This window comes from Dryobates pubescens, chromosome 20 (assembly GCF_014839835.1).
Source record: "Dryobates pubescens isolate bDryPub1 chromosome 20, bDryPub1.pri, whole genome shotgun sequence".
In the NCBI taxonomy this organism is placed as follows: Eukaryota; Metazoa; Chordata; class Aves; order Piciformes; family Picidae; genus Dryobates; species Dryobates pubescens.
The window spans coordinates 21130022-21151760 of record NC_071631.1 but is presented as its reverse complement, the minus strand read 5'-3'; the positions used below and the strand labels follow the sequence as shown (position 1 = coordinate 21151760).

General features: G+C 48.6%; 1 protein-coding gene across 1 annotated transcript in view; it reads left to right on the top strand.

Annotated features, from left to right (window-relative positions):
* LOC104307705 (myosin-1B) overlaps nucleotides 1-21256 on the top strand; it is a 34359-nt gene extending 13103 nt beyond the window's left edge. The window contains exons 18-39 of the mRNA XM_054171113.1: nucleotides 616-739; nucleotides 1549-1685; nucleotides 2008-2263; nucleotides 3841-4083; nucleotides 5116-5292; nucleotides 7158-7303; nucleotides 7390-7480; nucleotides 8899-9288; nucleotides 9381-9507; nucleotides 9913-10031; nucleotides 10731-10927; nucleotides 11596-11779; nucleotides 12654-12819; nucleotides 13562-13686; nucleotides 15468-15776; nucleotides 15863-16066; nucleotides 16151-16276; nucleotides 17326-17496; nucleotides 18966-19070; nucleotides 19151-19246; nucleotides 19684-19852; nucleotides 21204-21256. Coding sequence (XP_054027088.1) covers nucleotides 616-739; nucleotides 1549-1685; nucleotides 2008-2263; nucleotides 3841-4083; nucleotides 5116-5292; nucleotides 7158-7303; nucleotides 7390-7480; nucleotides 8899-9288; nucleotides 9381-9507; nucleotides 9913-10031; nucleotides 10731-10927; nucleotides 11596-11779; nucleotides 12654-12819; nucleotides 13562-13686; nucleotides 15468-15776; nucleotides 15863-16066; nucleotides 16151-16276; nucleotides 17326-17496; nucleotides 18966-19070; nucleotides 19151-19246; nucleotides 19684-19852; nucleotides 21204-21256 — 3715 coding nt within the window. The remainder of the gene's footprint in view (nucleotides 1-615; nucleotides 740-1548; nucleotides 1686-2007; nucleotides 2264-3840; nucleotides 4084-5115; nucleotides 5293-7157; nucleotides 7304-7389; nucleotides 7481-8898; nucleotides 9289-9380; nucleotides 9508-9912; nucleotides 10032-10730; nucleotides 10928-11595; nucleotides 11780-12653; nucleotides 12820-13561; nucleotides 13687-15467; nucleotides 15777-15862; nucleotides 16067-16150; nucleotides 16277-17325; nucleotides 17497-18965; nucleotides 19071-19150; nucleotides 19247-19683; nucleotides 19853-21203) is intronic.
* Nucleotides 21257-21739: the final 483 nt, after the last annotated feature.

Here is a 21739-nt window from a genome sequence, read left to right as displayed (position 1 = left end):
CACAATTTGATGTGGCAGGTGAGGGAATCTGTCCTTATTGTCTGAAACCACAAAGTGCTTTTTAGTTCAAAGGAAATATGCTGAAGTTTAGAAGGAACTCCACTGGAAGTCTTAAACTGAGAATAAATTCACTGCACCATTACCGTGGCATTTTCAGTCCAAACTTGAGGATTCAGTGGTACAACTTGTAGAGACTGAGAGCTGTGCAAGATCTGCTCTCCCTTCTGAATACAGCTGATTTTTATTGTTTACTTTAGTAGTTTCATCTTCAACTTGAATTTGAGTAGCATTCCTCTGGTCAATGAAACAAGATGAGAAGAGGTTGGCATGCTCTCACCACGTTCTTCCTAATTCCTGGACCTGCAGACACTGTAAAGCATGCCCATTAATTTTGTATGTAATAAGATAGTGTGTTGTTACATAGCCAACAGATTCCTCTGAAGAGTAGCTGTGTCCCCTTGTCACCACCTTCTGTACGGCCAAGACTCTGCAGGTTTCACATGGCACATTCAGCTGCTTTCAGACAGTTCAGCTTCCATACAGTTTAGGACATACAATGCAACCTATTTTCCCCATCCTGTTTGCAACCAGTCCTTGCAACCTCTCTGACCACAGGTACAAGATTCTGAATGCCTCAGCCATTCCAGAAGGCCAATTCATCGACAGCAAGAAGGCTTCAGAAAAGCTTCTGTCCTCCATTGATGTTGATCACAACCAGTACAGATTTGGCCACACTAAGGTAAAGGTCTTGTGGAAAAGTGGGGAGAATTAATGGGGGGGGGGGGGGGGGAAGAAAAATGGTTTATTGAAAGTATTCCTTGCATATGAAACCAACCTCCACAATGATTAGAAACAAAGCACACCACTGGCAAGGAGGAGTACAGAAAACTTGTCCATTTCTGAGGTGCGTGTGAGGGGAAGCATGGTCAACCCTGGGAACACCACTACCAGCCTGGCTGCAGCTAGTGCTGCCCCTTCCTCCTGTCAAACTCATTTATACCACTGCATGTTAGACAGGCTCAGACAAGTCTGGACAGTCAGACTTCTCAGGGGATTTAGGCACATACAGAGGTTTAACTTTCATAGCCAGAGCACTGTTAGGTGAGACCCTGCCAGGGCAGCACTGTCTCTGGAGAAAACCCCAATCACCTCCAGCACGAAGCAGACTTTCTCATGCATTGCTTCTCAAGCCATCCCTGAGTCAGTTTACAGTGTGAACCTTGAGCCTGACACGGAAGGGTAATGCACAGTGAAGAGAGAGCAGGATATGGTACAAAGTGCAGAGCTAACCCTTCCTCTTAAAAGCTACTGAGGAGCAGCTAGATCTTTCACAACCTGTGCTGGAGCAGGTATCAGACACCACAATGCTGTGATTAGATCATTAGTGACTTGTCATGAGTCACCAGAGCACTGGCACAAATTTTCTCTAGCTGTTAAACCTTCCCCCTGCAGACATTCTTCCAGTGCTGCCTTGTAATACCCTGCACCAGCTGCTGACTTTTGTGCATCTGCCTAAGCCTCACACTATTTGACCCTCTCATGTTCTAGGTGTTCTTCAAGGCAGGCCTGCTGGGACTCCTAGAAGAGATGAGAGATGAGAAGCTTGTGAGCCTCATCACTCACACACAAGCTATGTGCAGAGGGTTCCTCATGAGAACAGAATTTAAAAAGATGAATGCCAGAAGGTAAGACAAAAAAATCCTCACAATGATGCTGCAGCAGACTGAGGTCCTGCAGGGCAGCAGAGAGACTCAGGCAAGAAACTGTCCTCAGGAAAGCCCCACAAAAAGCCATAGGGAGACTGCCTGCACAGACTAATAGTTCCCTGGTTAGAGCCTTCCAGACTCTGGCAATGGTGATTTAGCAACCATGATATTTAGGATTTAACACTGTCTGCACAGCTGACAGTAAACTTGAGACAAAGGCAGTTGCTGTATGGCCAGTAATCAGTCTGTTTCCAACCCAAGTCTCCCCAGCCTCACAAACTCTGCTCTCCTGTGCTTTCAGAGAATCCATCTATATCATTCAATACAATGTCAGAGCATTCATGAATGTCAAGCACTGGCCCTGGATGAAGCTGTACTTCAAGATGAAGCCCTTGCTCAAGAGTGCAGAGTCTGAGAAGGAGATGGCCAACATGAAGGAGGAGTTTGAGAAAACCAAGGAGGAGCTTGCAAAGTCTGAGGCTAAAAGGAAGGAGCTGGAGGAGAAAATGGTGACCCTGCTGCAAGAGAAAAATGACCTGCAGCTGCAGGTTCAAACTGTGAGTAACCTCCTTTCTCAGATTCACCTCACCTGCTTCCTCTCATTCTGCTGCTCTTTCCCTTTTCTTTTCCATTGTCCTTCATAAACAGACATGTACCCAGGCCAGATTCTCCACTGATTTCTACCTGATCTTGTCATTTACAATTAAGCAGAGTACAAAGCACACATGAAACATTGCCACCAGTAGAAACAAAAGAAATTCTGACTGGGCTCCTGTGTAAATTTCCCACTTCACTGTTAAACAATCATAGAACCAGAGAATTGTCAGGGTTGGAAAGGACCTCAAGGATTATCCAGTTTCACCCCTCATGTCATGGGCAGGGACACCTCACACTAGGTCAGGTTGCTCACAGCCACATCCAGCCTTCACTTCAAAACATAGAATAGAATAGAATACATAGAATAAACCAGGTTGGAAGAGACCTTCAAGATCATCGCGTCCAACCCATCAACCAATCCAACACCGCCCAAGCAACTAACCCACGGCACCAAGCACCCCATCAAGTCTTCTCCTGAAAACCTCCAGTGATGGCGACTCCACCACCTCCCCAGGCAGCCCATTCCAATGTGCAATCACTCTCTCTGTATAGAACTTTTTTCTAACATCCAGCCTGAACCTCCCCTGGCGCAGCCTGAGACTGTGTCCTCTTGTTCTGGTACTGCTTGCCTGGGAGAAGAGACCAACATCCATCTGTCCACAACCTCCCTTCAGGTAGTTGTAGAGAGTAATAAGGTCACCCCTGAGTTTCCTCTTCTCCAGGCTAAGCAACCCCAGCTCCCTCAGCCTCTCCTCGTAGGGCTTATGTTCCAAACCCCTCACCAACTTTGTTGCTCTTCTCTGGACTCGTTCCAGCAAGTCAACCTCCTTCCTAACCTGAGGGGCCCAGAACTGGACACAGTACTCGAGGTGCGGCCTAACCAGTGCAGTGTGCAGGGGCAGAATGACCTCCCTGCTCCTGCTGGCCACACTGTTCCTGATGCAGGCCAGGATGCCATTGGCCCTCTTAGCTGCCTGGGCACACTGCAGGCTCATGTTCAGTCTACCGTCGACCAGCACCCCCAGGTCCCTCTCAGCCTGACTGCTCTCCAGCCACTCTGACCCCAGCCTGTAGCTCTGCATGGGGTTGCTGTGGCCAATGTGCAGAACCCGGCACTTGGATGTGTTCAATCTCCTGCCCTTGGCCTCTGCCCATCTGCCCAGCCTGTCGAGGTCCCTCTGCAGAGCCTCCAGGGATGAGGCTTCCACCACCTCCCTGGGCAACCTGTCCCAGTGTCTCACCACCCTCATGACTCTCCCCACTTCTAGTTTTGCTCCATTCCCCCTCCCTGGGGGTAATTCTCCCATTTCGTTGGGGGATAATTTCAAGTCCCCACACTGCCATAAGATTGTGGTCCTCTTTCCCAGCCACCACTGAGCAGGACAATTTTCTCATGGTCACATTGTGTGCATTAATTGTGATTTGTATGGGGAATTCTGCCCTGATGTGTGTAATAAGGTGCCTGGAGATGGGTTTGAACAACACGTGTTGCCTTCTGTCACTTGGATAATAATCTGCCTTCCATGTGTTCTGACAGGAGAGTGAAAATCTAGCTGATGCTGAGGAGAGATGTGAAGGACTCATCAAAAGTAAAATCCAGCTGGAAGCAAAAATTAAAGAACTAAGTGAAAGAATGGAAGATGAAGAAGAGATGAACGCTGAACTGACAGCAAAGAAGAGGAAGCTTGAAGATGAGTGCTCTGAGCTGAAGAAAGATATTGATGATCTTGAACTAACTCTGGCCAAAGTGGAAAAGGAGAAGCATGCAACAGAGAATAAGGTGACAGAGACATCAGGAAATTATTCTTCCCCTGACAGTTTTCAGATCTGTGGAAAGTTGAGGTGATTTCTAAGTGCTCTGAGTAGAAATAGTACGTGCCCAAGACATGGCAGATGGGGATTGCCACTCAACCAGGTGTGACAGGATGGGTTTGGTTAAAACTGTAACTTCCCCATAGGAAAACCACATTTTCTGTGACAGTTCAAAAAGAGTTAAGAGGTTGTTCAAGTGCTTGATAGAGAATTTCCATACTTGGCTATTTGCAGTCATAAGGAACTGGTGGAATTCTGCCTCTGTGGATGAGGAGGAGCAGTATGCTTGTGAGTGGCTCAGCACAGAACAGCTCTGCTGGGGCTTTCTCACATGCCAGAGCAGAGCTGGTCTTGCAGATGTCAAATGTTTTCTTAACATTCTCTCCTATTTAAGAAGCTCAGGTCTCCCCTAGGACAGGCATCATTTCCTGCCATTGACTTGGCAACATGATGAGAGTTCTTCCTGACTTCTCAGGTGGTGGAACACTGCAACAGGTTCCAGGGAGGTGGTGGATGCCCCATCCCTGGAGACATTCAAGGTCAGGCTCGACAGGGCTTGTGAGCAAACACATCTAGTTGGGGATGGCCCTGCTACTGCAGGGACATTGGACTAGATGACTTCTAGAGGGCCCTTCCAAACCTAACACATTCTATGATTCTATGTCCCACTACAGAATTAAGTTGGGTAGGGCAGGCAGCTAGGAAAAACAAAAAGAAAAAGGGGGGAGTGGGGGGAAGGAAAATAAAAGAGAAAAGGGAAAACAAAAAAAAAAGAAAAGAAAAGAAAACACAAACAAACAAAACCCCCAAAACCTACATCAAGAATTCCTACCAGGGCAATGTGGCTGTTTGACACAACCCTTGTTACTACCTTCATCATGCAGACTGTCTGTGGAGAGCATGTTGGCTACATCCATGTGAAGTTTTGCAAGGCTGCACTCACTGTGTTTTCAGTCTGCTGTTTCCTCCCCTCATAGTGTGGATGTTGGCTGTCTTACAGGTTAAGAACCTTACTGAAGAGATGGCAGCTCTGGATGAAAACATTTCTAAACTCACTAAGGAGAAAAAGGCCCTCCAGGAAGCCCACCAGCAGACCCTGGATGACCTGCAAGTTGAGGAAGACAAAGTCAGCACACTGACCAAAACCAAGACCAAACTGGAGCAGCAAGTAGATGATGTAAGAAAGAGTTTTTGGGGTCTGTAAGTGAATCCATCCAATTCTATGGATTAGAAGAGACTAGAAATCTGTAGCTGGAGTATAAGCAATACCTAGAGCTAACAAATCATTGCCAAGTGGACAAGGAATTGCAGAATCCAGCACATCAGTTAGGTCAAGAGAGGTTCTCGTTCCCCTCTACTCTGCCACATCCAGAGTATTGTGTCCAGTTCTGGGCCCCTCAATTCAAGAAGGCCCTCAAAGAACTGCTTGAGAGAGTCCAGCACAGAGCTACAAAAATGATTAGGGGAGTGGAACATCTTCCTTATGAGGAGAGACTGAGGGAGCCGAGGGCTCTGTAGCTGGGAGAGGAAGACAGAGAGAAAGGTGACCTCATTCATGTTGATAAAGATGTGCAGGGTGGAGCCAGGCTGTGCTGGGTGATGTCCAATGCCTGCACAAGGAGCAGTGCTGGAAGCTGAGGTGTAGGAAGTTCCATGAAAACAGGAGGAAAATGTTTTCCCTGTGGGGGTGACAAAGCCCTGGAACAGGCTGCCCAGGGGTGTTATGGAGTCTCCCTCTCTGGAGAGATTCAAAACCCACCTGGCTGTGTTCCTGTGTGACCTGCTCTAGGTGATCCTGCTCTGGCAGGGGAGTTGGACTGGATGAGTTTTCAAGGTCCCTACCTACTCCTAACATTCTGTGACTCTGTGCTTTCCCTGTGTTCAGCACTGGGTATTTTAGCACCACAGACTCCTGTGCCCTGCTTTAACCATTAGCAACTGCAGCAGTACAGCTTAGGAGGTGATCTCCTGGAGGGCAGCCCTGTGGAGAAGGACCTGGGAGTCCTGGTGGATAACAAGTTCTGCATGGGACAGCAATGTGCCCTGCTAGCCAAGAAGGCCAATGGGGTCCTGGGGGGCATTAAGAGTGTGTCCAGCAGATCCAGGGAGGTTCTCCTCCCCCTCTATTCTGCCCTGGTGAGACCCCACCTGGAATATTGCATCCAGATCTGGACTCTCTAGTTCAAGAGGGACAGGAATCTGCTGGAGAGAGTCCAAGGAAGGGCTCCAAGGATGCTGAAGGGACTGCAGCACTGCCTGGGGAGGAGAGGCTGAGAGCCCTGGGGCTGTTTAGTCTGGAGAGAAGTCTGAGAGGATCTGATCAATGTCTATCAATATCTGAGGGCTGAGTGTCAAGAAGGAAGGGCCAGGCTCTGCTCACTTGTGCCCTGTGATAGGACAAGGGGCAATGGATGTAAACTCCAGCACTGGAGATTGCACTGTGACGGTCACAGAGCACTGGAACAGGCTGCCCAGGGAGCTTGTGGAGTCTCCTTCTCTGGAGACTTTCAAGCCCCATCTGGATGTGTTCCTGTGTGACCTGTGCTGGATTCTATGATCCTGCTCTGGCAGGGGGCGTTGGGCTCGATGATCTTTGAAGGTCCCTTCCAACCCCTAACATCCTCTGATCCTGTGATTAGCAGGTGCAATAAATTTGTTGCAAGAGTTCTCTGAGGTCCCTTACTGTGCAAGGTGAGTGGATCTCACTGAACATACTCCAGGAAGCTGTGCACAGAGGGACTTTGCCAATATCTTGTAGTCTGTCTGTTAGGACCTGCAGCCAGTGGCACATTTTGATGTCTGTATTTTTCAAAAGCTTGCACAGCTTGCACAGCTGAGCTGTGGGCAGCTGCCTCCTGCAACCCAATCAGCATGGCCCTTATGGGCTCACAGTGAGACTGCAGCACATGTGGAGATGAGGAGATACAGGATCTGACTGTTTTCTCTGTTCATCAATTTCCAACTCCAACTGGATTTTAGAATCAAGAGTAGTTACTTTCAAAGTATGACTACGTCTGTCAGAGAGTGTTTCATGTGTTTCAGCTTGAAGGAACTCTGGAACAAGAGAAGAAGCTGCGAATGGACCTTGAGAGAGCGAAGAGAAAACTGGAGGGAGACCTGAAAATGTCTCAGGATTCCATCATGGATCTGGAAAATGATAAGCAACAGATGGATGAGCGGCTAAAGAAGTATTGCACTGACTTTTTCTGCTCTGAGTTCTAACATTCCAATCTTACCTTAACCCTGCTGAATTTGCATTCTTGTTGTTTAACAGGAAGGATTTTGAAATTAGCCAGTTTCAAACTAAAATTGAAGATGAGCAGGCTCAGAGTTCTCAGCTGCAAAAGAAAATTAAGGAACTTCAGGTAAAGCCCAAGAGTTGTGGATGTATTGTAGTAGCTGAGCAGAAGTCCCTTTGAATTAATTTGTATTTATTCTTACACTGTGGCACAAAAATATTTTCCTACACGTGAGCAAAATGACTAACATGGACTCTGGGTGCTGTTCCCATCTCAGAGCACCTTTAGGGGAACTCTGGATTTTAATCTTGCCTAACTCTGTAAGGTATTTCTTCAGTGGAGCTTGCAGCAGGCTTTGACAATGGATCTGGTACTCAGCTGCAATAGTAGTGAAGCCACTAAGCATTGATTTCTGAAATAATAGAAGATAACATAGCCTGGCATGATCAGGACAGGTCTCCTGTTAAATGCAGAGCCAGGAAGACAGTTCTGTTCACTGCTATTAGCCCATGGCTGCTCATCTCTGCCCTGCTGAGACCACACCTGGAATATTGTGTCCAGTTTTGGGCTCCCCAGTTCAGAGACCTGCTGGAGAAAGTCTTAACAGAGACCCACAAGGATGAGTAGGGGACTTGAGCATCTCCCCTGTGAAAAGAGACTGAGAGCCCTGGGGCTGTTTAGTCTGGAGAAGGCTGAAAGAGATCTGATCAATGTCTATCAATAGCTGAGGGGTGGGTGTCAAGGGGAGGGGGCCAAGCTCTTTTCAGTGGTGCACAGCAATAAGCCAAAGACCAGTGGATACAAACTGGAACAGAGAAGGTTTCAGCTCAACATGAGGAGAAACTTCTTTACAGTGAGGGTGCCAGAGCCCTGGAGCAGCCTGCCCAGGGGGGCTGTGGAGTCTCCTTCTCTGGAGACTTTCCAACCCCACCTGGATGCCTTCCTGTGCAGCCTGCCCTGGGTGATGCTGCTCTGGCAGGGGGCTTGTACTGGATGATCCCTGGAGGCCCCTTCTAACCTCTAATGTTCTGTGATTCTGTGATCTCAACATTCCTCCCATCCTGGTTGCAGATGGAGAGAGGCCTGCCCTTTGGAGACTTTCTAACCTAACTCACATTCTTTTACATTTTCCAGTGACACATCTCCTGTTTCTTCAGAAAAGTGCAGTACTGGATCTTTCATAACTCAATAAATCCATTCTGAGCTATAACATAAAGTGAAATAGCAGATCCAAGGTCAGGCTTGATGGGGCTCTGAGCAACCTGATCTTCTTGGGGATGTCCCTGCTTACTGCAGTGGGGGCTGGACTAGATGAACTCTAGAGGTCCCTTCCAGCCAGTGCACTGATTCTGTGACTCTGTGGTCTCGCATTCACTGTTCCAAAACTGAGTATTGCATGTCCTGGAACACAGTTCAGTCAAATTTCTAGTGATGCTGTACTGTGTGATGGTATAAATGGATGTGAATATTTTCACTTCTGTACTTAAAAGTAATTTCAAATCTATCTGCTCAGAAGTCCTCATTTCACCAAGTAACTTTCACAGGCTCGAATAGAGGAATTGGAAGAAGAGATTGAGGCTGAACGAGCAATCCGTGCAAAGACTGAAAAGCAGCGAGCTGACCTCTCCCGGGAGCTGGAGGAGATCAGTGAGCGCCTGGAAGAGGCAGGAGGGGCTACAGCAGCTCAGATTGAGATGAACAAGAAGCGTGAGGCAGAGTTCCAGAAGATGCGTCGTGACCTGGAGGAGGCCACGCTGCAGCACGAGGCCACGGCTGCCGCCCTGCGGAAGAAGCACGCGGACAGCACCGCTGAGCTCGGGGAGCAGATCGACAACCTGCAGAGGGTGAAGCAGAAGCTGGAGAAGGAGAAGAGTGAGCTGAAGATGGAGATTGACGACCTGGCCAGCAACATGGAGTCTGTCTCCAAAGCCAAGGTTGTTGCACAGAAACAAGAGTTTCTCATCACTGCCATGGTGCTTCTGACCAATGAGATCAGCTGAAGGCTCTGCTTTCTGTCCCCTAACAGAGCAATCTGGAAAGGATGTGCCGAGCTCTCGAGGACCAGTTCAGTGAAGTCAGAAGCAAAGAGGATGAACATGTGAGACTAATTAACGACCTGAACACGCAGAAAACACGCCTGCAGACTGAGAATGGTGTGTGCCTAGAGGAACTGTAACGCTCTTGTGCCAAGTGCTGCCATCCCCTGCCCAAGTATCAGTGTGTTTGGTCATCTGCCCATCCTTGGGTATTCTGAGCAAAGCTCAGTCGCAGTTTCCTCATGGTGGCAGTCTTAGAAACTACACCAAGGAAACAAAACCAAATCAAAAGCAGCACTGTCAATCAAATGAGTATGTGAGTTTGTGATCAGCTCATCACCTTTCCTTTGATACCAGCAAATTTCTTGGGTAATTTTTTCCTACTGGTAGGAATAAAATGGCTACTTGGCCTTTATTTTACCACTTTGTATCTCATAATGACTTTTTATATGGTTAGCTCTTCTCAGTCTGATTTCTTTATGTCTTGTACCACTATCTAACAAAAATACCTTTGCTCATTAGGTGAACTTAGTCGGCAACTTGAGGAGAAGGAGTCCTTGATTTCTCAGTTGACTCGAGGCAAACACGCTTTCACTCAGCAGACTGAAGAGCTGAAGAGGCAGCTAGAGGAAGAAAATAAGGTGACTTCTTTCAATTTCTACCAACACAGTATAAAATAAATACATAAGCTAAAACAATACATGAGATTTCTCCCCAGAGAAAGATGGAGACATTGGAAAAGTGAAACTGTTGAACTGCCTTGGAGCATAACACAGAGACATTAGAAATTGAATAAGGAAGACAGTTTAAGTCCTTCTCATCCTGCTTTCTGAAGCTCAGAGTCAAGAAAGTAGCTTTGTGTGCAGAGAAAATCCCTAAGGCAAAGGGAACAGCAGCAGTCAAAAAAAGGAAGGAGAGCAGGAATGCAGATGTACCTGGGGCTAGATATGGCAAAACAGTCTAAAGCTTCTCCCCCCTTCAGATAAGCACCAATTTCTACCTGAAAACCTCATCTGTTGCTGGGTTTCTTGTGTATTTGCCTGAAGCACGTGGTGCAGGTGTGTTTGCGAGGCAGAAACCCAGACAAGATGGACAAGAGCCAGACCTTAGAGTCATAGAAGCATGTTGGGGGTTGGAAGGGACCTCTAGAGATCATCTTGTCCAAACCCCCCCCCCACTTTTTTAACAAGTGTGAAACCCAGAGCCCCCCTTTGCTCCTTGTTACTCTAACAACTGTTGCTCTTGGGCAGTGAGAGGTGGAGTTTTTATCACAACAGAGTAAGAGAACCCAGTCACCAATTGTTCACATTTTGGTGATTTGTCTCATTTTAACTACCAAGGCCAAGAACGCCCTGGCCCACGCCCTGCAGTCTGCTCGCCACGACTGCGACTTGCTCCGGGAACAATATGAGGAGGAGCAGGAGGCCAAGGGGGAGCTGCAGCGAGCCCTGTCCAAGGCCAACAGTGAAGTGGCTCAGTGGAGAACCAAATACGAGACGGACGCCATTCAGCGCACGGAGGAGCTGGAGGAGGCCAAGTAGGTGGTGTCAGGGTGTGAGGAAGCCAATGGAGACAGAGATTCAAAGGTGATGTTGAAAGAGACACAGCCAGACACTCCGGGGAATAAGTCATGGATTTGATTGAGGAAGGGTAACAGAGATGGAGAATCTTTATCCTGTACAAAGTTGAGTGGCTAAGTAAAGGCAAATGCTGAGGACAGGATAAGTTAAACCAAGTGGAAGAATATTTCAGTATAAATGTGAGAAGGAACTGAAGGAAACCAGGACATGCTTGCAGAGGAAATATGCAAAGCAGTGTGCTTTTTTATCTGTTAGTTGAGGAAAGAGGAGTAAGGAGAGGTTTAAAGTAGAAGTAGAGGCTTGGGAGTGTTGACAGAAGGAAGAATTTCAGTGCATGAACTACAGAGATAATTGTAGTAGTTAAAAAGTCACATTGTTTACACTGCCAGTATGAAAGCATGTTCCTGGTTCCTCATCTACCCCCTGGGTAGGTCTCCTCCCAGCCTGTGCACCACTCTAGTGTGTTGTGTCATCCCAGGCCCTTACAGATGCTCTCTGTTCATACCATCACACCGCCCTATGTTGCTGTGTCTGCCCATCTCTCCCATGCCAAACTCCATTCCTATCCATCTTCTGGGAACATCAGAACTTCCCTTCACCCAGCACTGATTGTCTCATCCTGCAGGAAGAAGCTTGCTCAGCGCCTTCAGGACTCAGAGGAGCAGATTGAAGCTGTCAACTCAAAGTGTGCTTCACTGGAGAAGACAAAGCAGAGGCTGCAGGGGGAAGTGGATGACCTCATGATTGACGTGGAGAGGTCCAACGCAGCTTGTGCAGCTTTTGACAAAAAGCAGAAGAATTTTGACAAGGTTCATTCAAAGAGCCTGCCAGAGCTGAACATGGGTAGACATTTGATAGGCCAGGCCAAATTCTGAACTGGTGAATGTTCTGCATTCTCAGTAAGATAACCTGCATTTTATCCAAAGCAAAGCCACAGCAAGGAGAGCAAGACACAGTAATGACAGTGTCAGGGTGGGAGTAACCCCAGATTGCCCATGCCAAGCAATAAAGCACCTTTCTGATAGCTTTACAAAGCATGAAGTCTTCACACAGGGCATTGGGAGGATCCATCCCTAGTCTTTAATCAAGCAGACCTGGCAAGTGCTCACATGCAAGCTGACAAGCCCTGACTTCTGTCTGGTGCCAGTCTGCTGGCCTTGTATTCAGGTTAGGCAGAGTCTCAGAGTCCTTTACACAGTTCCAGCCTGCACTGCTTTTAATAATATTTCAAAGAACCAGCACTGACCAAGTGGTGCTGCACAGCCCTGTGCCTTGGCCCAGCCTTGTGTGAATCACTTAGGTCAGTGTGCTAAAAAGAAGGCCTCACTATGGTGTCCAGCTCAGGAGATAATCAACAGGACATGACCTTTGTTGGTGAGCTGTGTGCTAACCACTAACTCCTGCAGTAATGAGAAGGCTGATCCAGCTTCATCCAGACTAACCACATTGTGTCCAGGCTGGTGCCAAACCAAACTCCTGCCTGAGAGCTTGGGGTTGTGCTTTGTGCTGGCTGAGGAGGATAATTTAGGTAGCTTCCAGCAAACCAGCCAGAGAGTGTATCACGGTGAGCTGACTGTCAGCAGGCAGAGAACAATCCAAAGCCCCTCTAGGTTTCTTGCCCTGCAAACAAGCAGAGACAAAAGTGTTGCAGAATGGGTCATTCTTGTGCTTCTGTCACTCCAGGTCCTGGCTGAATGGAAGCAGAAGTACCAGGAGAGTCAGGCTGAGCTGGAAGCTGCCCAGAAGGAGTCTCGCTCTCTCAGCACTGAGATCTTCCGCATGAAGAATGCCTACGAAGAGATTCTGGACCAGGCCGAGACCGTCAGGAGGGAGAATAAGAACCTCCAGCGTAAGTCCAGGTCTCCATCCTGCTTCCATGCTTCTAGGCTACCAGAGCACTGCCTCCTTCCCAGGATATTGTTCTTTATGATTTTCCCACACAGCTCAGGTTAGGCAACTTTCTTTCCTACTCAGCTGCTCACAGTCACCTGTCAGCACATGCCTCCAGCTCCCTACAGCATCCTGCTTCCTCGTGCTGTTCTCCTCCTTCACACCATCGTAACCCCCTTCAGGGATTATTAACAGGAGTCATTAGCTGAGTGGACAGAGAGAATGATCACATCAGATACTAATTTTTTTTTTCCAGATTGTATCAGTCACTGCCATTAGAAAAGAAATTCTGGAGGGTTATTGTCTTGTCTCCTGATGACTGGAGGACCGTGCAGCTGTGGCCCAATGGATTGCCATTCACTAAGCAGTTAGTTCTGTGTATAAAGCAAACACAACTCACTTCTTTTTGGTGAACTGAATGATCCCCTGGGGATCAAACAGGACTGTCTTGGGTGTTAGAATTTCTCTACACAATAGACTCTGAGCTCAATCCAGTTGTTTCCTCTCACTTTCAAATTGCACACTGAACAGGAGACAGCAGGTAATCAGAAATAAAGACTGCACATGGGACAAGACCTATTATTTCTCCTCAGTGCTGTATCCCATTGCATTGTTATCTGTTCCCCCTATCAAGCAGCAATTGCAGGTGCTATTGACAATGTTATCTAAGATGAGCTGAGTGTCTGCTTCCTGTGTTGCAGAGGAAATTTCTGATCTGACTGAACAGATTGCTGAATCTGGGAAAGCTAACCATGGGCTGGAGAAAGCAAAGAAACAAATTGAGCAAGAAAAGTGTGACCTTCAAGCAGCATTAGAAGAAGCAGAGGCAAGTGTCCTTAGTAAGGGGGCTTGGTTTAGAGAGATCATGACAGGAGACAATGTGGGGATGATGTGTTCTTGTTTAGCCTGATACTGTCCCAAAGGTGCAGTATGAGAGCACAAGCAGACCAAACAGCAGAGGGACTGTGGCATCCTTTGCTGTGCTGTTGTGCACAAAACACTTGTCACCAGATGGAACCTGAGCTCATTTTTCACCACCTGTTTGAGTTTGCTCCTGAATCTGGCTGAAGAAGGGTCACTTGTGTTTCAAAACTCTGACAATTCTTTACTAGTCAAATTACTTCAGGATGTTTTCAGAGCAGGTCTAATACACACTTCTAAGTCTTCTCAACATCATCTCCTATTCAGAGAAAGCTGAATAGCTGGGGCTCTTTAGTTTGAAAAAGAGGAGGCTGAGGGGAGACCTCATTGCTGTCTACAGCTACCTGAAAGGAGATTGTGGAGAGGTTGGTGCTGAGCAGTCAGGCACTGGAATTGTGCTGCCCAGGGACATGCTGGAGTCACCAACCCTGGATGTGTTTAAAGGTGGTTTGGATGTGGTGCCTGGGGATATGGTTTAGGGGTGAACCCTGCAGAGTAGGGTTAATGGTTGGACTTGGTGATCTTTTCCAACCTGAAGGTTTCTGTGATTCTGTGAATGTTGAAGAAAATTAAGATTATATTTCTTCAGTTCCTCCACTTCCATCGAGTGGGAGTCAGTAAGACATTCAAAGAGAAGTCAGCTCACAGAACACAGGTTTAGATGAACATGGAGAGGTTGCTGGGGATCAGCTGAAACTTGGAGGTGCCACTGGTACACTGACATGCTTTCCTGACAAATGCTGCAAACCAGGTCCCACCAGGTCCCGTATCAGGTCCATGATTTCTCAGCCTTCCTCCCTGTCTGTGGCTATGTCTAGACCTTTATAACTTTAAATATAACTTTTTTTTTTCTCTAATCTGTGATAGATCTCAGCTCCTACAGTTCCCTCTCCTCTGGGTTCTGCCTTTTGTTCCCTGTCTGCCCTGACTGTCTCTTGGAAAAGCTTTTATTACTTCTTTATGCCTATATCTGATAATCCACAAAAAGTCTTTGAAAGCCTTTTGTGGAGCTGCCCATGTCATACCTGGGGCATAGCTCAAACACAGAGGCACAATTAACTTAGGTTGGAAAGGATCTCTGGGTGTCTTTTGTCCAACCTCCAGCTCAAAGCAGGGCTAACTTCAAAGTTCACAGAATCACAGAACAGTAGAGGTTGGAAGGGACCTCAAAAGGTCATCCAGTCCAACCCCCCTGCCAGAGCAGGATCATCCAGGGCAGGTCACAAAGGAATGCATCCAGGCAGGTTTTGAAAGCCTGCAGAGAAGGAGACTCCACAAACCCCCTGGGCAGCCTGCCCCAGTGTTTTGCCACCCTCACAGTGAAAATGTTTTTCCTTATGTTGACATGGAAGCTTTCATGCTCCAGCTTGCCCCCATCATTGGGCATCTCTTAGAAGAGCAAATCCATCTGCTCTAGTTATGTATGTAAATGTCATCAGTCACCTGAATTCCCTTGTGGTATTGGAGCCATTTTACTCAGGAATCTTATTCCTAAATCACTGATTAGTATCAGGCTGAGGTATACCAGCCTGGTGTACAAGAATTGCTTCTCTGGTCCCAGGCCCTTCTGACAGGTCTGCAGTGAGGCAACATCTCGTTATTGGGTGCAAAGCCTCAACATCCTGCTTGGGCATTTCCCAGCAATGGACACTGCAGAGACTAATGAGATTATTTCAACCCTCCCAGGGCTCTTTAGAACATGAAGAGGGGAAAATCTTGCGTGTGCAGCTGGAGCTGAACCAAATGAAGTCAGATATTGATAGAAGGATTGCAGAGAAAGACGAAGAAATTCAACAGCTGAAGAGAAATCACCAGAGGGTATTAGAGTCTATGCAGACCACACTGGATGCTGAGATCAGAAGCAGAAATGATGCTTTGAGGCTGAAAAAGAAGATGGAGGGAGATCTGAATGACATGGAAATACAGCTGAGCCTTGCCAACTGCCAGGTGGCAGAGACACAGAAGCACCTCAAAGCCGTGCAAGGGCAACTCAAGGTAGGGACCGCAGGGGCTGCTGTCCTGCAGGTCTTTGCCACTCCCCCTGCTTGCATCTGCATCTCACGGTGCTTTCACCTTCAAAGGATTCCCAGCTCCATTTGGATGATGCTTTGAGAGAGAATGATGACTTGAAGGAGCAGCTTGCTATGGTAGAGCGTAGGAACAATCTGATGACAACAGAAATGGAGGAGATGAGAGCTGCCATGGAGCAGACAGAGCGAGCCAGGAAGGTGTCTGAGCAGGAGCTGACTGACGCCAGCGAGCGAGTGCAGCTCCTCCACTCCCAGGTACTTGGGGTCTGCTTTCTCATGGGCATGTGGCAGTGGCATGAACCAGGGTGGGAATGACCTTGACTGGGGCTGTCTCAACAGAACACAAGCCTCCTCAACACTAAGAAGAGACTGGAAGTGGACATTACTCACTTACAGAATGAAGTGGAAGACAGCATTCAGGAAGCCAGAAATGCAGAGGAGAAAGCAAAGAAAGCCATCACAGATGTGAGTCCTCTTGTTCATTTTACACTGCTGTAAGCACTTTCACACTTTAGAAAGGCAGCAATCAGGTGGAGGAGAACCAATTCCTCAACACAGGAACAGAATAATCCCTCCCACGTGGGCCTCACACAGCCTCTGCTCTACCACTTGCCACTGAAGCCCCCTTCAGTCAGGTCCTATACTCCTGTTCTGCTAGCAGTCTGTGTGGAGGAGGCATCCTGTCTCCCTTTCCTCGTATTCACATTCACGTCTGCTTCCAGGATAAATGTAATACACAGGACAGAACAGAGGGGGGCAGAATTGCCATAGGAAAAGAGTAGTCTGAGCCAAGTTCTCTTTAGATAGCACTGAAAAGCAGAAATTGAGGCTAGAATCATCCCTGCTTCTATACAAATGCTAGACATGGAAGAAATAAAAACAGAATCAAAACATTTCATTTAGACAAGGCAACAGTTCCACAGCATCAGAAGAAACAAAGCTATCTAGGAAAGGTACATGAAAATGAAACAGAAAATGGTTATAGCAAGTCCTGGTGCACCTGGGCCTGAAGTGCTGTGTCTAGCTCTGGCTGCCTACCAGCAGCAGTGCTGCAGGTTTCTCTCTGCCCACTGGTGACAGATCCCCATCCCAGGTCCTGAAGATCTCAGCAGGCTCAAGCTTTTCATTCCAGTTCAGGACACTGGAGTCTTCAGCAAATTTAAGCACCAAATGGCTGGATATTGAAAATCATTTGGGAGCCCAGAGATGCAGAGTGCTAGCTGGTGTTAACTTCAAGATGCCCCTGATTTCCACTGACTTGAAAAATGAGGCATTTGCATACCTTAATGATTTTGTTGTTGCCAGCAAGCCTGCCTGTTTTCCAAGGCAGAGTTTTAGAAATACAGATAGAGAGGAAGGGTATGTGTATGACAGACCCTCAGCACTGCCAGGGCACTGGCTGCGAAGGGGGAGAGCCATACACCAGCGTGAAGCTGGGCACTGCTGCCAGGGAAAGCACAGAACTGCCAGGGACAAGGAGGCATATTTGTAACATATCTGTGCACTACATCCAGGCAGCCATGATGGCAGAAGAACTGAAGAAGGAGCAGGACACCAGTGCCCACCTGGAGAGGATGAAGAGGAATCTGGAACAGACAGTGAAGGACCTGCAGCACCGTCTGGATGAGGCTGAGCAGCTGGCCCTGAAGGGTGGAAAGAAGCAGCTCCAGAAACTGGAGGCGAGGGTATGGTAGAGACTAGGAGGGGGCTGTGGTCCTAAAGGAGGCCTTGGTTGCTGGGACCTCTTAGGAAGGTTGCAACAGGAACTGAGCAGTTGCATGTTGTACTGTGTGAAGAACTCGAGAATGACCTCATAAAACCAGAGTGGGCATATTGGTGGCACATGAACACCCTGGTAGAGATAGGTATTTAACTTAGCTAGGCAAAAATACATACTGATTTGGGGACATACTTACTTGGGGATGAATTTGGAACTGGCAATTACAGCTCAGCCAGGTGATCCCTGTCTCATCCATGACAGGCCTCAGAAACCTGCTTGTTCGGTGTGCAGCAGAAGCAAAATCTCAAAAGAGGAAAAAAGTTTGGCTTCATTAGGAAAAGTGCTGAGAACCAAGACAGAAAGCATCACTTGCACTATATTAAATGTACCATGTGCAGTTCTGGTCTGTGCAACTCCAGAAGCACTTGACAGTTAGAGAAGTATCCAGGGAATGGCAGCTGAGTAGGTGAAGCCTTATGAGAAAAGACAAACAATGCCAGGACTCTTTGTTTTGGAGAGAAGATGGCTGGGGGGAGGAGATCAGAGTTTACAGAATCATGGCAGCAGTGACCAAGAAGCATACTGGATGGTCATTCATCAACATGCACAACATGACAGGTAAGGACACACCATGCAGATCAGGACATCTGCACCTGGGGATCAGTTAAGATAAAAAGAAGTACAAGAGTGAGGAGTGAAATCCTGGAACCTGCTGCTTGGGAGCCTGTAGAGGCAGCTGGTAGGATGTTCAAAAAGGGGTTAGAAAGCAACAGGTGTATAGACATACATAAAGGAACAGGCACAGATTTACCCCTTTCCATCTCTAATGGCTGTGTGGGGAGCAGATAGCAGCCAGGTTCCCATGCTCAAGAGTGGCTGCTGCTGCCCTAGAGGGACCATTTGCCTGACCCACTTACTGTGCTCTTCAGCTCTTCCTGGTCGAAATTACAGCACAACTGACTGGAGTTAGGTGCTCTTGGGTTCAGAAGGAAATTTCCACACAGAAATAAACCCATCAGTTTGAGTCTAAGTCAATAAATCATAAGACATATGCTGCAGAAGAGGCATGGAGCTATGGGAGGTGGTTAAGGTCAAATAAAAGGTTTTTCCATTTACTGGTGAGTGTTGATGGAATCCTCCCTTCCCTGCTACAATTTCTGTCTTCTCTGACAAATTTAAGCCTAATTTTGATTATCAATGCTGCAGTTCTGCACATCTAAGTCCAAACCTACTATAAATAATTATGGATTTCCATGCTGTGTCACTACTCACACAGCATGCTGAGAAGCCCCTAGCTACACTAGCCCCCAGAAGCTGCAGAAAGCTGCCCTCCACTGCCACTTTCTCTGCAGCCTTAGTCTGGAGAACCCTGGTTCCCAGGATCCTACAGCAGGACCAGCAGCTGGCTGTCTTCACCATGACACTGTCTTTCAGATTAATGAGCTGGAAAATGAGCTTCACGCTGAGCAGAAACGAGGGATCGAGTCTCTGAAAGGTGTTCGCAAGTACGAGCGAAGGCTGAAGGAGCTCACTTACCAGGTATCCCAGACCCTCTGTCCTCTCAAGGAGCACCACCTCGGCCCATCTTCCAAGGCTGACTTGATTTTCACTTCCCACAGTCTGAAGAGGATAAAAAAAACATTCTGCGGCTCCAGGACCTGGTAGACAAGCTGCAGCTAAAAGTGAAAGCATACAAGAAACAGGCTGAGGAAGCTGTGAGTGCAGGACTCCTTTCAAATCTCTGTGGGTCCAGGGTGGAACTTTCCAAAAGGTCTAGGCTCCCAGGTTCATTAAAATAATAGAATGTTTGCTTTGGCTGGACAGCTATGTCCACTGCCTTGGAATATCCCTGACCTCATAAGGACTCATGGCTTAGAAGATAGGAGGCACAGCAGTAATTACCCTAAACTTGGGGCATTTGGAGTGCCACGGGAGCCAATTGTCCCAGCTGGACATGAGCAGGACCCCAGCTGAGTGCTCACATTGTTGGAGTACCAGAAAGAAGCTCAGGAGTGCTGGCAGTGCAGGGGTGTAGGTGTGAGGCTCAGCAGTAGGTGATGGGGCAGCGGTGCAGCCGCAGGGTGTTGGGTTAGTGGTGAGAGGGCAAAGTCAGTCTGTGCCCGTGGCACTGATGGCACTGCTTGGCTTTCAGGAAGAACAGGCCAACACCCACCTCTCCCGATGCCGCAAGGCCCAGCACGAGCTGGAGGAGGCTGAGGAGCGTGCAGACATTGCTGAGGGCCAGGTGAACAAGCTGCGAGCCAAGAGCCGCGACATCGGAGGCCAGGTGAGCTGGGAAGCTGCAGGGAAGGAGCACTCCTGTGCAGCATGTGGCAGAAAGAGCTCTGCCCACAGACCTGGCAGCCACAGCTGCATTCCACCCACACTTCCCCAGGAATGTCCTTGTAAAGGAAGGCTAGAAACTGGCACTTCCTCAAAACTGGTGGGGTTTAGAAAGTCCTTTTGGTGCCTCCCAAGAGACAGACCAGGTATGAGATTTAACTAAGCCAAGTGCCAGGTCCTGCACTTCGGTCACAGCAACCCCATGAAGGCTCCAGGCTTCAGGCAGATTGGCTGGAAACAGCCCAGCAGAAAAGAACCTGGGGGTGCGGGTTGACAGCATCTGAAGACAAGCCAGGGTGTACCCAGGTAGCCAAAAAGGCCACCAGCCTGGATCAGGCACAGTGTGGCCAGCAGGAGCAGGGCAGGGATTGTGCCTCTGTACTGGGCACTGGTGAGGCCACACCTCAAATCCTAGGTTCAGTTTTGGGCCCCTCACTCCAAGAAGGACATTGAGGGGTTGGGGCAGGTCCAGAGAAGAGCAACAAAGGTGGGGAAGGGTCTAGAGATCAGGGTGGTGAGGAGCAACTGAGGGAACTGGGGATGTTTAGCCTTGAGAAGGCTCTCTACAAGCCCCTGAAAGGAGGTTGCAGTAAGGTGGGGGTTGGGTTCTTCTCCCTAGTCTCAGGGGACAGAACAAGACAAAATGTCCTGAAATTGTGCCAGGGAAGGTTTGGGTTGGATATTAGGAAAATGTCTTTGCTGCAAAAGTGGTCAAGGGTTGGAAGCAGCTGCCCGGGGAGGTGGTGGAGTCCCCATCTCTGAAGGTGTTCAAGAAACCTGTGGCCATGGCATCTGGGGACATGGTTTAATGGCCCTGGTGGTGTTACGTCAGTGGTTGGACTGGATGATCTCATAGGGCTTTTCCAACCCAAACACTTCTATGATTCTGTGGTTCTGTGATTAAGAATCCAGGCCTTTCAGCGGACTTGGGAGATATTGGCTCTTCACCAGTAACATGGCACAACATTTGCAAAACCACTGACCTGAGGTGACCCCACAAATAGCTCAGTTGCTCTGGTAACCTCTTCATCATCTTCCTCTTTTAATATGTAGAAATCAGAGGAATGAGCTCCCTGACCAGAGCTGCAGCAGCTGCCCTTACAACAGAAACTTCTGTGCATCTAACAGAGATACTCATCACTTGCTTCAAGGAACTAGGTGTGTGTGTGTGTAACTGATCTTTGACCTGGCCATATTTATCCAACCCTGAGTAGAAGCTGTGTGATACTAAAATAAAGCCGGGTGATGATCTGATGACTGCGAGGTCTGTTGATTCATCAGGAGTGACAGTGTGTGTCTGTGAATGGTGCATGTGTGTGCATGTGGCAGATCTGCTCCAGGCAGTGTGGGAAAGGGAATCTGTTCCATGTGGTGTGCGGTAAGGTGGATCTGCTCCATGCATTGTGTGGGAAGGTGAATCTGCGCCACGCAGTGTGGGAGGCTGTGGGTCTCTTCCGCGCAGTGTTGGGGGTAGAAGCATGGCGAGGCGCCCTGGTCTGTTTGAGAGGGGGTGGCTCTGCACAGGCCTGGGGGCCGCAGCGCAGGACCGCCCGGCCCGTCCGCGGCCCCCCGGAGCCCCGCGGGTTGCCGCCAGCTCCGCGGGGCCTCAGGGCGGCGGCAGGGGCTCCCGGGAGCAGTGACCGAGACTCCAGGGCACAGCGGCCGGGGCTCCAGAAGGGCAGTGGCAGAGGTTGCAGGGACCCAGGGCCCGGGGCGCCAGAGAGACAGCGACCAGGGCCCCAGGGGCACGGCGACCGAGGTTCCCCGCGGAGAGCTGGCTGCCTCTGAACTCCTGCTCCGGGAGGGTCGGCAGAGGGCGCTGCGGGGCTGAGGCGCCAGCGTGGCCGCTGGGTCCCGGCGCCCGC